At 41.6% G+C, this 19,048-nt stretch overlaps 1 protein-coding gene across 2 annotated transcripts in view; it reads right to left on the bottom strand.

Annotated features, from left to right (window-relative positions):
- Nucleotides 1-19,048, bottom strand: part of flt4 (fms related receptor tyrosine kinase 4) — a 106,615-nt gene that overhangs the window by 9,015 nt on the left and 78,552 nt on the right. For both annotated transcript variants that reach the window (XM_067456782.1, XM_067456781.1), the window contains exons 15-24: nucleotides 13,797-13,928; nucleotides 13,262-13,368; nucleotides 12,930-13,065; nucleotides 9,730-9,834; nucleotides 9,532-9,645; nucleotides 7,736-7,824; nucleotides 7,527-7,644; nucleotides 5,852-5,946; nucleotides 4,093-4,215; nucleotides 1,429-1,540 (exon numbers count right to left, since the gene is read on the bottom strand). In XM_067456782.1, coding sequence (XP_067312883.1) covers nucleotides 1,429-1,540; nucleotides 4,093-4,215; nucleotides 5,852-5,946; nucleotides 7,527-7,644; nucleotides 7,736-7,824; nucleotides 9,532-9,645; nucleotides 9,730-9,834; nucleotides 12,930-13,065; nucleotides 13,262-13,368; nucleotides 13,797-13,928 — 1,131 coding nt within the window. The remainder of the gene's footprint in view (nucleotides 1-1,428; nucleotides 1,541-4,092; nucleotides 4,216-5,851; nucleotides 5,947-7,526; nucleotides 7,645-7,735; nucleotides 7,825-9,531; nucleotides 9,646-9,729; nucleotides 9,835-12,929; nucleotides 13,066-13,261; nucleotides 13,369-13,796; nucleotides 13,929-19,048) is intronic.

Below are 19,048 nucleotides of genomic sequence, written 5' to 3'. Positions count from 1 at the left end.
AAAAATATTGACAAGACAACCAGCAAAAAAGGTGCCATGCTTCATCTCGTGGTGCCGTCGGATTATTTGTGACAACTTCGCTGCAGATTAGACACACCAGCTTTGCATTCACAAAAGCAGGTAGGATGAACGCACAGATGTCTTCCCACTCTTCTTTGTATGTCCTGTTTTCGCTGTTAACGTTCCTCTTTAGACTCTTTAATAGTGTTATCTTAAATGTTAACATCACTCTGCACTCGATGTAATAATCGTTTAGCCTACCTCCAAAACACAAACGATTAAAAAAATGCAGTTTAGTACGTGAGGATGCCAAGAAATAATTATGAGCGTAAAAGTATGCTATACGTGATGTCAAATAATTATTACAATAGGTTCCATGTGTGACAAGCAAATTAAAATACATTTATAATTCACAATATGGAACATGGAAATAATAACACACACTTCGTTAAGAGCACTCAAACATGCCAATAATGGGCTTATTCAAATCCTCTTTTATTTTTTATTATGAGTTGAGTTTTTTTTATTCATTTATTAAAATAAAATTATCCCTTGACTATATTCTGCCTCGCCATCTAGTGGCAATTTTTTGTGTGTGCCTGTGACCAAATATTCTTGGCGAGCCCTGGCGTTGAGAGCTTCATGGAATGGGTTTCCATGGCCGAGCAGCTCATCCAAGCCTTACATCACCAAGAGCAATGCAAAGCGTGGGATGCAGTGGAGTAAAGCAGCCACTGGACTCTAGAGCAGTGAGACGTGTTCTCTGAGCGACCAATCACGCTTCAGTCTGACAATCCCATGGACGAGTCTGGGTTAGGTGATCGCCAGGAGAGCAGGACTCGCCTGACTGCATTGTGAAAAGTGTAAAGTTTGGTGGAGGGGGGATTATGGGGTGGGGTTGTTTTTCAGGGCTTGGCCCCTTAGTTTAGTGAAAGGAACTCTTAATGCTTCACCAAAACATTTTGGACAATTTCATGCTCCTGACTTTGTGGGATCAGTTTGTGGACGGCCCCTTCCTGTCCCAGCATGACTGCGCTCCAGAGCTCAAAGCGTCGGTCCATAAAGACATGGATGAGGAGTTTGGTGTGGAGGAACTGGACTGGCCTGCACAGAGTCCTGAGCTCAACCCGATAGAACAGCTTTGGGATGAATTAGAGCGGAGACTGAGAGCCAGGCCTTCTCGTCCAACATCAGTGCCTGACCTCACAAATGAGCTTCTAGAAGAATGGGCAAAAATCCCCATAAACACACTCCTAAACCTTGAGGAAAGCCTTCCCAGAAGAGCTGGAGCTGTTAGAGAGGGTGGGCCGACTCCAGATTAAACCCCACGGGTTAACAATGGGGAGCTCATGTGTGTGTGAAGGCGGCACAACACTTCTGGCAATATAGTGCAGTTGAATAGTGAAAGCGGCACAGCTCAAGACTCACCCAGAGAGAAAATCTCCCAGAGCAGCACTCCGAACGACCAGACGTCACTCTGACTGGTGTAAAGCTTATCGAAGATGCTCTCCGGCGCCATCCACTTCAGAGGCAGCCTGGCCTGCAAAACAGAGAACACCAATGAGGGATTACTGTACTCTAGAGAAGTTTTATTTAAATAGCGCCTTTCCAAAGCTCAAGGTCGCTTTACATATGCTGCGTCCCAATTCGCCTACTTATACGACGTCCTAAAAGTATGTCCTCTTTGTGTGAAGAAAAAGTACATGCTTTTGAGTGTGTAGCAGAAGAGTATGCAAGCTTCTGTCACATGCCTGTCCTGTCTTGTGTGCTCATGTATTGTCTGACCCCTCCCCCTTGTTCTCTGATTAGTGTTGATTTCTCCCACCTGTTCCCTCTTGATTTCTTCCCTTTATAAGCTCCTTGTGTTTGTCAGTCTGTGTCGGATCCTTGTATTGTCTACGTCTCCCGTTTCCCCGTGATCTTCCCTGTTGGTATGTTTTTGAGTTTATGTTTTGATCATGTATTTTGTAGGGATGTGGAAATGAAGCCTCATGACGCAGTGAGGCGTTACCCTGACTGTTTCGGGAAAAGATTTGAGGCGCCGAGTGTCGAGAACAGCGCCATCTGGTGCCTATTTAAAATAAAACAGCCAGAAGCGTGTGGAAGACGCTCTGACAAAGCAATCACACACCAAACTCTATTGTTTCAATGTGTACAAATAAAAGCCTTACATGTTTGTTTAATTTGTCCATTGAATAAATTATTTACCAGTTAAAGTGTGACGATAAAATATATATGAGCTATATATGAGATTGAAGAAGATTTAACCTCTTACACTCAGGGCCATTTTTTGGGATTTCCGCCTGGATTTGGCCGACCCAAATTGAAAAGCCTCCCATTCGCACACACAGTGGTCTAGGTTCAAAATGTTGGTGTCATTTTACAGGAAACCCTTTAAAGTTACATAAATCACTGCTAAAAGTCATAAACATGTACGTATATGTTGTCTAAGCTGTTATAACCCCCCAAAAAAGTAGGCGCTTTTTGATTTTTTCCCCCATAAATTCATTTTTGAAAGTGTGTAACTCAGGCCCTGTGTGCTCTAGGACCCTGCAGACACTTTGGGCTGCTTCCACTAAACTCCAGAAAATAGTGGAAAAAGAAGTTTGTCTGTGTCATGTTGTATGCCAGATTTACTCAAATAGGTCTGAAGGGATCACTTTTTCCCCTCCCCCTTCCCCTGCTACCCCATTCCACCACCCCCTCCCACCACCATAAAGAGGGAATGCATCGACGTCACTTTCCCGCCGTAACGCCCCCTCCGCCGGGGCTGAGTGGCAGAAGAGCTGCTGCGTGACTGGAGGTAATGGAGGAAAACACGAGTAGAGCAAACGATCCTTACAACTTACCAACGATTCAGTGATCCATGGGTGATATGCAGCCAGGAATCGTGTTTTCCTGACATTTTAGGAGCCTCATTTCGACAAGAATGTTTATAACTGTCATTCATCACATTTTTCAAGTGAATCCCGCAGGTATATGTGAATGGGTCAGTGTTTTGAAGCGTGTAGTGGTGGCAATATACTTTATATTCACTAAAAGCTGCCACTCATTCAATAAACGCAATCTCACAAAGTTCCGCAGTAACGTTGGTATACAATGAATCTCTTATTTTCACAATATCTGCACTTACAGAGGATTGCTGCGCGTGTTTAACTGAACTAAGCGCCTGAACAAACGCTTGAGCGGTGAGTGATTCCAAATTCAACACCTGTGATTGGCCAATTCCGTTGTAGAAGTCCACAAACATGTCTGTGATTGGCTACATTACTCACCGAGGCGAAAACACGTTGGAAATGTAATCATTTGACGAGTGCAATACAGATAGACACTGGATCTGTTGCTAGCTCCTTTTCGCTGATAATATGCAATTATTAAAGAGGATTACATATCCTAGACAAGCAGTTATGTGCAGCGTTTCACTCTAAAAGCAGAAGCTCCAGCAGTTGGCAGTGGTTTGAGTGGGGTTATAACATCTTACACAACATATTCTTACATGTTTATCACTTTTAGCAGTGTTTTCTGTAACTTTAAAGGGTTTCCTGTAAAATGACACCAACATTTTGAACCTAGACCACTGTGTGTGTGTGTGGGAGGCTTTTCAATTTGGGTCGACGGAAATGACATCAGAGTAATTTAGTGTAAATACATTACTGTGTGTAAAACAAATGGCAAAGTGATGCATATCTCCAGACAGAAGAGATTGACAAGCAAAAGTAATCGTCTTGTTTTGGGGAAAATAACTCAAAATGAAGAAAGTTTTTGCTTAAAATAAGATAAATAATCTGCCAATGGGGTGAGAAAAATAATCTTGTTTTCTGTTTGAATTAAGATTATTTTTCTCACCCCATTGGCAGATTATTTATCTTATTTTAAGCAAAAACTCTCTTCATTTTCGGTTATTTTTTTCCAAAACAAGACAATAATGTTTCCTTGTCTAGTAAATGTTTCTTAATGTAAGAATTTGTAGATATTTCGACTAGAAACAAGACAAAAATACTGAGTAAGAAAGCAGTTTTTGCAGCACAGGTCTTCTATAGCCACATTATTTGAGATCCAGATGGAATAGTTTATAGCGGAGGTTTGTCTTACGTTGCCTTTGCGCACGTAGTCGGGGTCCTTGTAGATGTCACGGGCCAAACCGAAGTCGCAGATCTTCACCACATTGCTCTCGGACAGGAGGATGTTTCGGGCCGCCAGGTCTCGGTGAATGCACTGCCACAATCACAGCCAAAACATCAGAGCCCGCGCCATCCCTGACCAGCTCATCTACGCTCGTCTGGACAAACGCTACGCTGGCTTGACAAAGCCTTGCCTCAGAGTTTTATCATGTACTATTTCTAGAATCTTTTAAGCTCATTGTTATAAAAAATGTTTTGCTAGCACGTTTTAACACATTGTTTGCATGTTTTTGCATGTTGTTAAAATTAATTAGCACATTGCTAGCATTATTTAACACATTGATAGCATGATTTAGCATGTTTGCTAACATGAATAAACAAATTTTATTCATGCATTAATTAAGCATTAATTAACGTGTTTACATGTTTGAACACATTTGCTAGCATGAATGTTAACACATTGTTAACATGAATTGACTTGCTACTAACATTGATTAGCTTATTAATAACATGTTTGAAAACATTTGCTAACATGATTAAGAATGATGCTAGCATGAATAGACAAGTTTACTTGTTTTTACACATTGGCAACATGAATTGACTTGTTACTAACATGGATTAGCTAATTAATAACATGTTTTAACACATTTTTAGCATGTTTTTGGATGTTGTTAAATTAATTAGCACATTGGTAGCATGAATTAACAGACTAGCATTAATATACATTTTGCTAGCATTATTTAACACAATTATAGCATGATTTCACATGTTTGCTAACATGAATAAGCACATTGCTAGCATAAATTAACGTATTTGTTTTTTAACACATTGCTAGCATGAATTAACGTATTTGTTTTTTAACACATTGTTAGCATGAATTGACATTTAGTTGTTTTAACACATTGTCAACATGAATTGACTTGCTACTAACATTGATTAGCTTTTTAATATGATGTTTTAACACACTGTTAGCATGTTTTTGCATGTTAAAATTAATTAGCACTTTGCTAGCATGAATTAACATGTTGCTAACATTAATATTAATTTTGCTAACATTATTTAACACATTGATAGCATGATTTAACATGTTTGCTAACATGAATAAGCACATTGTACACATTGTTAGCATGAATTGACATTTAGATGTTTTAATACATGAACTTGCATGCTGTTAATCTTTTAACACATAGTCAACATGAATTGACGTGTTATTAGCATGGATTAGCTTATTAATAACATGTTTTAACACATTTGCTAACATGATTAAGAATGATGCTAACATATTTTTACATTTTGCTAACAGGCTTTAACATTTTGCTAGCATATTAACACATTTATAACATGAATTACCACATTGCTAACATAAATTAGCATTTAGCTAGAATTAATTACCACATGGCTAACAAGAATAAGTGCATTGCTAAAATAAAATGAACATGTTTTAACATTGCTAGCATGAATTAACATGCTGCTAACAATTTAACATTTAACATGTTACTAGCATGGATTAGCTTGTTAATAACATGTTTTAATACATTTCAAACATGATTATGTTGCTAGCATGTTTTGGCACATTGTTAGCATGTACTAAGCTATTTGCTAGGCTTTGGTAGCAGTAGACACTCGGTGGATGAAATTTTATGACTTATCAGAGAGCTAAAGCTCATCTTAATCTATAATCCGCTAAACGTGACTGAGGCGGAGCGGGAGGAAGTTATACAGTAATGTACCTTTCGAGACGCCAGGAACTCCATCCCTCGCGCGACCTGAAAGCTGTAGCATATCAAGTCCTCTATCGTGAGCGGGGTCTTCCAGAGATCATCCACTGCAGCCGCGGAAAGAACATACACAGCGCTTTAATATGCTAGCGATGTTTTCAGGAAGATAATGTAATACAAAAGAGTGGGCGATTGCTCAGGTGTTCTAAGTGCTTCTGACGATGCTGCTATTGATTAAAGTCCTCGATGTCCTCAAGATATCTGCTTAATTTAATGATTTAACACATCGCAAACATGATTTATCATTTTGCTAGCATGTTTTAGCACATTGCTATTATGAATCAGCCCATTGCTAACATGACTTATGTTGCTAGCATGAATTAGCTCATTGTTATCAAAAATGAACATTTTACTAACAGGAATTAGCACATTCATAACATGATTTAACATTGTTTTAACATGTATTAACACATTGCTAACATTAATTAACGCCTTAGTGTGTTTTAATGTTTTAAAGCATGAGTTAACACATAGTTAACATTATTTATCATTTTGCTAGCATGGTTTAACACATTGCTATTTTGAATCAACACATTGCTAACATGATTTATCATTTTGCTAGAATGAATTAGCTCATTGTAATCATGAATTAGCATTTTACTAGCATTAATCAGCACATTGCTAACATGATTTATCATGTTGCTAGAATGAATTAGCTCATTGTAATCATGAATTAGCATTTTGCTAGCATTAATCAACACATTGCTAACATGATTTATCATGTTGCTAGAATGAATTAGCTCATTGTAATCATGAATTAGCATTTTGCTAGCATTAATCAACACATTGCTAACATGATTTATCATGTTTTGCTAGAATGAATTAGCTCATTGTAATCATGAATTAGCATTTTACTAGCATTAATCAGCACATTGCTAACATGATTTATCATGTTGATAGCGTGAATTAGCTTTATCATGAATTAACATTTTAATAGCATGAATTAACACATTCCTAACATGATTTAGCATTTTGCTAGCATGAATTAGCTCAAAGTTATCATGAATTAACATTTTATTAGCACATTCTTAACATGATTTAGCATTTTACTAGCATGAATTAGCTCATTCCTAACATGATTTCGCATTCTGCTAACATGTTTTATTATGATTGCTGACATGATTTATCATGTCGTTAACACAAATTAGCTCATTATCATGAATTAACATTTTAATAGCATGAATTAGCACAGAGATATCACACTTCACATTGCGATCGCTCAAAACCCAGACGTGAGGATGAGTCGTGATATCTCTGCTTCCCCATAATATAATCCCAAATCAATATCTGCCTAGGAAATCGCCTATTTGTACTCATGAATACGCAGGCCACAAGAAGTAATTCGTTTTTTTTTTGGATCACTTTTGCTCAGGACATGCTATCTGGCAACATAGGATTCCAGTCATTATGCTAAGCTAAGCTAGCGGCGACCCTGCCAAACCAAAACAATGCATGAGGCAAAAAAGCATTTGCCCACATATCTAAATGTAGGAAAGAAGTTGAACAAGCCCTATTTCTAAAAAACGCTGGAGTGTTCCTTTGATATACATGACCAAAACGACAAGCATATTAACAAGATGGCTGTGTTTAGATATGTTTTTAAGTATCGGTGTATATCCGCTCTCACCGCGAGACTGCGCCGGCGGGCCGATGCTGGAGGAGGCGGAGGGCTCATGTTCCTTCTGGCCGGCTTGACCCGCTTCAATCATTCGGCGCACCTGACTCTGGGTTTTAGGAGATCGATCCTGCAAACACAAGCCATGTTACACACATCTGAGCTATTGCTGATTGTGGGGCATTTATGAATTATGTTATAAACGTGAGCGTCTCTCTCACCCTGTATGGTAGGAAAAACTCCCGCTTGGCACGCAGGAAGTTGGAGAGATTTCCATATTTGCAATATTCCACTATAACCATGAGAGGACCTGACAATCAGATTTAACACAGAGGTTTAGAGACAAACAGAGTCATACTGAGGGGTACAATTAAACAATAATGTTTGAAAGGCTGTGGCTATTTATTAGGGGTCAAGCACTGAAGGTACGTAGGCGCCTATTGTAGTCGTTACGTCTTCTTCTTCCACTCTTTAGTCTATGGCCGTCCATAGAACCGCTTGCAGGAAACGTATGAAATTTGGCACACTGATAAAAGACAGTCTGAACGTTCAACATAGCAAATTTGGAGTCTCTAACTTAATCCCTCAAGCGCCACCACCTGTCCAAAGTTTGACTTTTGTTTGTGCTAAAAACTTTTTGAAACGATTTTCGATTGCACCCTATGACGGCATTTTTCCACCATTTTGAATTTTCAGAAAAATCTACGTTTTTAAACTCCTCCTAGACCGTTGCTCTGATTTTCATGAAAATTGAGACAGATCATCTTCAGACCATCCTGAGAAAAAGTTATGGAATTCAAGTTGATTCGTCAAACCGTTTTTGAATAACACGCAAACAAATTTGACAAAGAGCGCACCTTAAATTAACATGAGGCTAAATCTCCACAATGCTTTACGTTGTAAAATGCTAGATTTTACGAACGCATTGGCGTATCATTACGAAACTCAATATGTGTCATCAGTGATGCTACTCAAAACGTTTCGGGGAAGTGCCACCTTGTGGACAAACGTTGCGATGAAGCTTTCAAAAATGTTAACAACTTTTAATCAAATTAGCCTATTGTAATGAAACTGTTCTCATGTCGAGGATATAGAAACCAATTTTGCCATAGTCGGCTGAGCTTCCTGTTCCTCTAGCGCCACCACCTGTTTAAAGATTGACTTATGTTTGTGCTAAAAACTTTTAAAACGATTTTCGATTGCACCCTATGACGCCATTTTCCATCATTACATTTTTTCCGCCATTCAGAATTTTCAGAAAAATCTACGTTTTTTAAACGTTGCTCTGATTTTCACGGAAATTGAGACAGATCATCTTCAGACCATGCGGAAAAAAGTTATAGAATTCAAGTTGATTTATCAAACCGTTCTTGAATAATGCGCAAACGAATTCGCAAAACTGGTCTCTTTAGATTTGATGTGGCATGTCAAATTGAACGATACCAAATATCGGCCATTTTGAATTATGTTGTAAAATGCTAGATTTTACGAACGCATTGGCGTATCGTTACAAAACTCGATATGTGTCATCAGTGACAGTACTCAAAAATTTGGGGGCAGTGCCACTTTGTGGCCAAAAGTTATAATGAAGCTTCCAAAAATGTTAAGACCGTTTAATCAAATTAGCTTATTGTAATGAAGCTGTTCTCATGCAGAGAATACAGAAACCAATTTTGCCATTGTCGGCTGAGCTTCCTGTCCACCATTTTGTTTTTCTTAAAAAATTTAGAGATAATTTCTAGATCATTTGTCTGATTTTCACCAAAATCGAATCGTATCCTCTTCAGACAGTGCCGACAAATAGTTTTTTATTTCATGTCGATAGACTAAACTTTTTTTGTATAGCGCAGCAACAAAGTTGAGGACTCATGCCAAAACAACTCTGTATCTCTGCGATGCTTTGTCATATCGACCCCAAACTTTGCATGTGTCATTGTCACCTCACTCTGACCACACCACAGCAATTTGAGATCACCAAATCCCGCATCCAGGAACAAAGGTATCAGGTGCATCATACCGTTGGGTTTGGTACATGCCCCGAGAAGGTTGACCACATTGAGATGGTTTCCAATGTGAATGAGGATCTTGAGTTCGGACATCAGTGCCTTGTGTTCGCTGGCTGTGGCTCCCTCTGTCATACACAACAGTTCAGTAAACGCATGTCACAGTCAATGAGCATTTCTGTATTAACGGCAGGTTACGGGTAAGACTGAACCTTTCAGCATCTTGACAGCCACTGTGTTTGAAGAGGATTTCTTGTCGTGTCCAAAGATAGAAGCTTCAATCACCTTCCCGAAAGCTCCGTGCCCGAGCACCTTCCCTGCAAACATGGACAAGGGTCAGGTGATATCAAAGTGACATCTAGGGATGCACCGATGCCATTTTTTTCAGAATCGATCCAATCCAAAATTAAAAATTCTATCGATACTGATACTAAACCGATACCAATAGAGTTGTTTTTAAAAATTCTATCGATACCGATACTAAACCGATACCAATGCAGTTTTGTTTAAAAATTATATCGATACCGATCTAAACCGATACCAATGCAGTTTTGTTTAAAAATTATATCGATACCGATCTAAACCGATACCAATGCAGTTTTGTTTAAAAATTCTATCGATACCGATACTAAACCGATACCAATGCAGTTTTGTTTAAAAATTCTATCGATACCGATACTAAACCGATACCAATGCAGTTTTGTTTAAAAATTATATCGATACCGATCTAAACCGATACCAATGCAGTTTTGTTTAAAAATTCTATGTAGAATTTCTATACCTCAGTGTGTTGACCTGATAATCACTCTTCTGTGAGTTAAACATATATATATATATATAATCACAATCTATAACAACTATACACTAGATGGTGAAGACATTAGATTAGTTCATAATTTAGCCGCAAAAGTTACAAAATCATGAGTGCACAATAGTGTGTAGCTCTAAATCTGGTAAAATGTTACACAAAATACATTCACGAAAAACAAGTAAATATATTTATAGAAATAGGGCCTATATACTAAAAAATTACATTTATTTTAAATCTATAGCGCATATGTTTAATGAGGAAGCAACATATTATAGATAAGGCAGAACAAGAAAGGCTATTAATAATCTTTCATAGCGGCTAAAAGCACGTATGCGCATCCCGTATATCGACGCGTAGTGTATCTATGCAATATTTTATTACCTTTAACAGTTTAACATTTCAGCTACTGTGTGTGAAGAACAATACAACATCTAGTCCAGTGTTGTGATCTAACAGACACCCAGGAGAACGTAACATGATTTACAGCAATAAACGCCAGCAAAAGTCATTTTATAAAGTCATTTTATGAGAAACCATAGAGCGTTATCTATAGATCAAGCATAACAGAAACAATAAATAATCTTGGAGAGAGTTTGATGGAGTTGACTGTCGTAACCAAACGCTGAATGGAGAGAGACTGCGCCGCAGCGGAGGGAAGCATTGACGTGAACTTGAATCTAATGATTAAATATTAATTTGTACTTCACATTAAACTATGGAATGGCTTCAGAACACTTATAATATAGTGCACAACACGTAGATGATGCTTTATGATGTTTTTGTGCCTTTTGTGGGCCACTGGGACTTAACAATAACACATTTAATTCACATTCCCGTAGGATTCCTAGACTTGGGTCAAGTTTAATGTTGAATTAAGACTCCCTGAGAAGATATCTAGGAAACGCTTTCCTTCTGGGATACAAGCCATGAGTGTTCTGTATTTGGGCCAAAGTGAATCCTATACCAGAGCTGTTGAAATTAAAGGGATAGTTCGCCCATAAATGAGCCTGTGATGTTTATCTGCAGGCCGTCCCAGATGTAAGTGTGTGTGTTTCTTCAGGAGAACACAAATGAAGATTTTTAACTCAGCCGTTGCTCGTGTAATGCGTGTCAATGGGGTGTATTTCTATGAGAGTAAAACACACACACACATACGAGTCCATATTAAACCCTGAGGCTCGTGGAGACACACTGATGTCTTAAGACACGAAACGATCGCTTTCTGACAGAAACACAACAGTATTTGTGTTATTTTACCTCATATCAGACGAATCTCATCTAGTGTTCCCAACGCCATTACTTCTGCTGGAGAAGGTCAAAATACCGGCGCGATCATAGATATATTTACATAGATTCCTCATTAGTGCCTGCACAGATCAGTCGAATGAGGCATCTATGGAAATATATAAATGAATACTCCATCTGAAAGACAAATATCGTCCTCTTTACTCCACTACATTTCTATCAAGGTCCTCGAAGTGGAAAGTCGTTTCTGTCGCAGCTTTGAAAGTCAGTGATGATTTTTTTCTTCTTTAAAAGGTGTTTGGGTTTTTGCAGAAAGCCTTTCAGGAATCACTCTTGTAGAGTCTCGTGAAGTTCAATGATTTCACAGCATTTATTAAACACTGATTTATAGTTTAGAGCAAAATGGAAGAAGACGGATGTCCAAATGCTCATTTAGTGGAGGATTCACATAAACAAAGTTGATTCTGTCTTCAGTGAAGGTGAACAGTGTGAGAATATCAGATGTGTATCAGTGTATTGGATCCGTGCATTCGGCCTTAAAGTGACAGCAGCTTTATAAAGAGCTTTGTAACTTTAGTATTTAAATGAGTTTAAGTTAGTCGTCTGCTAGTGTGTCAGATGGAGCGTCACTGACTGGCTTAAACCATGATGGCATAATGTGCATTTATACAACTATAATACAATAATGCAGCGACATAATAAAGGACATTTACTTTTGATACTTAAGTACTTTTGAAAACAAATACTTCTGTACTTTTACTCCAGTAAAAATCTGTTTTACAACTTTCACTTGTAACAGAGTAATATTTGACCAGCAGTCCTTTAACTTTTTCTCAAGTAATGACGTTGTGTATTTGTCCACCTCTGATAGTGCCTAGATTGATCAGTTGAATGATATATTTACATCGATGTAAATATATCTATGATCGCGCCGGTATTTTGACCTTCTCCGCCAGAAGTAATGGCGCTGGGAACACTAGATGAGATTCGTCTGATATGAGGTAAAATAACACAAATACTGTTGTGTTTCTGTCAGAAAGTGATCGTTTCGTGTCTTAAGACATCAGTGTGTCTCCACGAGCCTCAGGGTTTAATATGGACTCGTATGTGTGTGTGTTTTACTCTCATAGAAATACACCCCATTGACACGCATTATACGAGCAACGGCTGAGTTAAAATCTTCATTTGTGTTCTCCTGAAGAAACAAACACACCTACATCTGGGACGCCCTGCAGATAAACATCACAGGCTCATTTATGGGCGAACTATCCCTTTAAGGTCGAACTAAATTGCACTCAGTTATCTCAAAATGGCTGTCTTGATGAGTATGTTGAAATGAAGCATGTGTGAGAGTACCGAGGCGCAGGCGGTCTCTGGATATCTCCCATTGGCTGGAGTCGTATGGCAGATATTCACACTGCTCCTCAAGCGGGACTTCCCCCGGGTCCATAATGATGGACAGATAGCCCGTCTTAATATCGGCTGGGTTCACCTGCAGGACAACATCATAACAATTACCATAACTATAACTATAACTATAAGAGCCCAGGGCCGGCAGAACTGCTGACTCCACTACTCATGCTGATATAAAGCCATAGTTGATGTAATTGCATATTGTTATTGAAAAGCCTTGCAGACATCATAGTACACTCCCTGAATTGTAAAGAAGTGAAAGCCGCTGCACTGACCCGCTTCACATTGCAGAAGATGACGAGGAGAAGGACCCAGAAGAAGATGGCGATGACTCCTGTCCCGATCAGAATCACTATTTCCACATTGGTCTTGTCATCAGAGCCTGGGAGACAAAACATGATAGTCTATTAAACAACCTGTCCTCCAAAAAAACACAACTCGTCGCTCAAGGTCGTTTTTCAAGCACCTTATTACGCCCTATATTTACGTTTTAAAGTCATGCACCCTCTAGCTGGGGTAAAAATAATGACAGTGTTGTGTTAACAACAATGGGATGCTATCAGCAGGTGATGGCTTGGTTAGCAATGGCCGCCCCTATGGGTGTGAAGGCTTTCCGAGCGCTAGATTACCGCCTTGGGGATTTCAGCAGTTTGCCTCGCGATCCGAATCATGAATCGATTCACTGACTCATAACGGTTCGAAGCTTTGTTTTGAAATCAGCCCATCACTATAAAAGTGTGTGTCTGTTTATGTTGTAGTAAATGAGTGTGTGTATAGTAGAGCGCCCCCTAGAGTACGAGCGAGTCTCACCGATGACGGCCACGGTGGCGGAGGAATTTACGCAGCCCCTCTGGTTGCAGGCGGTGCAGGTGTACTGACCGGCGTCTTCCTCTCGCACGCGCTGGATGCTGAGAGTCCGATTGGAGTCCTGAAGGAGGATCCCTGCACACAAACACACAATGTGTCAAACACACAACCTGTCAAACACACAACATCAAACACACAACGTCAAACACACAACGTCAAACAAACAACGTCAAACACACACCTGTCAAACACACAACGTCAAACACACGACCTGTCAAACACACAACCTGTTAAACACACAACCTGTCAAACACACATCTGTCAAACACACAACCTGTCAAACACACAACCTGTCAAACACACAACGTCAAACAAACAACGTCAAACACACGACCTGTCAAACACACGACCTGTCAAACACACAACCTGTCAAACACACAACGTCAAACAAACAACGTCAAACACACGACCTGTCAAACACACGACCTGTCAAACACACGACCTGTCAAACACACGACCTGTCAAACACACGACCTGTCAAACACACGACCTGTCAAACACACGACCTGTCAAACACACGACCTGTCAAACACACGACCTGTCAAACACACAACGTCAAACACACGACCTGTCAAACACACAACGTCAAACACACAACCTGTCAAACACACAACGTCAAACAAACAACGTCAAACACACGACCTGTCAAACACACGACCTGTCAAACACACGACCTGTCAAACACACGACCTGTCAAACACACAACGTCAAACACACGACCTGTCAAACACACAACGTCAAACACACAACCTGTCAAACACACAACGTCAAACAAACAACGTCAAACACACGACCTGTCAAACACACAACGTCAAACAAACAACGTCAAACACACGACCTGTCAAACACACAACGTCAAACAAACAACGTCAAACACATGACCTGTCAAACACACGACCTGTCAAACACACAACCTGTCAAACACACAACGTCAAACAAACAACGTCAAACACACGACCTGTCAAACACACAACGTCAAACACACGACCTGTCAAACACACAACCTGTCAAACACACAACCTGTCAAACACACGACCTGTCAAACACACGACCTGTCAAACACACGACCTGTCAAACACACGACCTGTCAAACACACGACCTGTCAAACACACACCTGTCAAACACACGACCTGTCAAACACACGACCTGTCAAACACACGACCTGTCAAACACACGACCTGTCAAACACACGACCTGTCAAACACACAACCTGTCAAACACACAACCTGTCAAACACACGACCTGCCAAACACACGACCTGTCAAACACACGACCTGTCAAACACACGACCTGTCAAACACACGACCTGTCAAACACACGACCTGTCAAACACACACCTGTCAAACACACAACCTGTCAAACACACGACCTGTCAAACACACGACCTGTCAAACACACGACCTGTCAAACACACACCTGTCAAACACACGACCTGTCAAACACACGACCTGTCAAACACACGACCTGTCAAACACACGACCTGTCAAACACACGACCTGTCAAACACACGACCTGTCAAACACACACCTGTCAAACACACGACCTGTCAAACACACAACCTGTCAAACACACGACCTGTCAAACACACGACCTGTCAAACACACGACCTGTCAAACACACGACCTGTCAAACACACGACCTGTCAAACACACACCTGTCAAACACACGACCTGTCAAACACACAACCTGTCAAACACACGACCTGTCAAACACACAACCTGTCAAACACACGACCTGTCAAACACACGACCTGTCAAACACACAACCTGCCAAACACACGACCTGTCAAACACACGACCTGTCAAACACACGACCTGTCAAACACACGACCTGCCAAACACACGACCTGTCAAACACACGACCTGTCAAACACACGACCTGTCAAACACACGACCTGTCAAACACACGACCTGTCAAACACACACCTGTCAAACACACGACCTGCCAAACACACGACCTGTCAAACACACGACCTGTCAAACACACGACCTGTCAAACACACGACCTGTCAAACACACGACCTGTCAAACACACGACCTGTCAAACACACAACCTGTCAAACACACAACCTGTCAAACACACGACCTGTCAAACACACGACCTGTCAAACACACGACCTGTCAAACACACAACCTGTCAAACACACGACCTGTCAAACACACAACCTGTCAAACACGACCTGTCAAACACACGACCTGCCAAACACACGACCTGTCAAACACACGACCTGTCAAACACACAACCTTTCAAACACACGACCTGTCAAACACACCACCTGTCAAACACACCACCTGTCAAACACACAACCTCTCAAACACACGACCTGTCGAACACACAACCTGTCAAACACACGACCTGTCAAACACACGACCTGTCAAACACACGACCTGCCAAACACACGACCTGCCAAACACACGACCTGTCAAACACACAACCTGTTAAACACACAACGTCAAACACACAACCTGTCAAACACACGACCTGTCAAACACACAACCTGTCAAACACAGAACCTGTCAAACACACGACCTGTCAAACACACAACCTGTCAAACACACGACCTGTCAAACACACAACCTCTCAAACACACGACCTGTCAAACACACAACCTGTCAAACACACAACCTGTCAAACACACAACCTGTCAAACACACAACCTGTCAAACACAGAACCTGTCAAACACACGACCTGTCAAACACACAACCTGTCAAACACACGACCTGTCAAACACACAACCTGTCAAACACACAACCTGTCAAACACAGAACCTGTCAAACACACGACCTGTCAAACACACAACCTGTCAAACACACGACCTGTCAAACACACGACCTCTCAAACACACAACCTGTCAAACACACGACCTCTCAAACACACGACCTGTCAAACACACGACCTGTCAAACACACGACCTGTCAAACACACGACCTGTCAAACACACGACCTGTCAAACACACGACCTGTCAAACACACGACCTGTCAAACACACGACCTGTCAAACACACGACCTGTCAAACACACGACCTGTCAAACACACGACCTGTCAAACACACACCTGTCAAACACACGACCTGTCAAACACACGACCTGTCAAACACACACCTGTCAAACACACAACCTGTCAAACACACGACCTGTCAAACACACGACCTGTCAAACACACGACCTGTCAAACACACGACCTGTCAAACACACGACCTGTCAAACACACGACCTGTCAAACACACGACCTGTCAAACACACGACCTGTCAAACACACAACCTGTCAAACACACGACCTGTCAAACACACGACCTGTCAAACACACAACCTGCCAAACACACGACCTGTCAAACACACGACCTGTCAAACACACGACCTGTCAAACACACGACCTGCCAAACACACGACCTGTCAAACACACGACCTGTCAAACACACGACCTGTCAAACACACGACCTGTCAAACACACGACCTGTCAAACACACACCTGTCAAACACACGACCTGCCAAACACACGACCTGTCAAACACACGACCTGTCAAACACACGACCTGTCAAACACACGACCTGTCAAACACACGACCTGTCAAACACACGACCTGTCAAACACACGACCTGTCAAACACACAACCTGTCAAACACACGACCTGTCAAACACACGACCTGTCAAACACACAACCTGTCAAACACACAACCTGTCAAACACACAACCTGTCAAACACGACCTGTCAAACACACGACCTGCCAAACACACGACCTGTCAAACACACGACCTGTCAAACACACAACCTGCCAAACACACGACCTGCCAAACACACGACCTGTCAAACACACGACCTGCCAAACACACGACCTGTCAAACACACGACCTGCCAAACACACGACCTGTCAAACACACGACCTGTCAAACACACGACCTGTCAAACACACGACCTGTCAAACACACGACCTGTCAAACACACGACCTGTCAAACACACAACCTGTCAAACACACAACCTGTCAAACACACGACCTGTCAAACACACCTCCTGTCAAACACACAACCTGTCAAACACACGACCTGTCAAACACACGACCTGTCAAACACACGACCTGTCAAACACACGACCTGTCAAACACACGACCTGTCAAACACACGACCTGTCAAACACACGACCTGTCAAACACACGACCTGTCAAACACACGACCTGTCAAACACACAACCTGCCAAACACACGACCTGCCAAACACACGACCTGTCAAACACACGACCTGCCAAACACACGACCTGTCAAACACACCTCCTGTCAAACACACAACCTGTCAAACACACGACCTGTCAAACACACGACCTGTCAAACACACGACCTGTCAAACACACGACCTGTCAAACACACGACCTGTCAAACACACGACCTGTCAAACACACGACCTGTCAAACACACGACCTGCCAAACACACGACCTGTCAAACACACGACCTGTCAAACACACGACCTGTCAAACACACGACCTGTCAAACACACGACCTGTCAAACACACGACCTGTCAAACACACGACCTGTCAAACACACGACCTGCCAAACACACGACCTGCCAAACACACGACCTGCCAAACACACGACCTGTCAAACACACGACCTGCCAAACACACGACCTGTCAAACACACGACCTGTCAAACACACGACCTGTCAAACACACCTCCTGTCAAACACACGACCTGTCAAACACACGACCTGTCAAACACACGACCTGCCAAACACACGACCTGTCAAACACACGACCTGTCAAACACACGACCTGTCAAACACACCTCCTGTCAAACACACCTCCTGTCAAACACACGACCTGTCAAACACACGACCTGCCAAACACACGACCTGTCAAACACACCTCCTGTCAAACACACAACCTGTCAAACACACAACCTGTCAAACACACGACCTGTCAAACACACGACCTGTCAAACACACGACCTGTCAAACACACGACCTGTCAAACACACGACCTGTCAAACACACGACCTGTCAAACACACGACCTGTCAAACACACAACCTGTCAAACACACGACCTGTCAAACACACGACCTGTCAAACACACAACCTGTCAAACACACAACCTGTCAAACACACGACCTGTCAAACACACGACCTGTCAAACACACAACCTGTCAAACACACGACCTGCCAAACACACGACCTGTCAAACACACGACCTGTCAAACACACA

The sequence above is a fragment of the Pseudorasbora parva genome, chromosome 11, assembly GCF_024679245.1.
Source record: "Pseudorasbora parva isolate DD20220531a chromosome 11, ASM2467924v1, whole genome shotgun sequence".
Taxonomy (NCBI): Eukaryota; Metazoa; Chordata; class Actinopteri; order Cypriniformes; family Gobionidae; genus Pseudorasbora; species Pseudorasbora parva.
The sequence above is the reverse complement of the archived record's forward strand: the minus strand, read 5'-3'. Positions and strand labels throughout refer to the sequence as shown.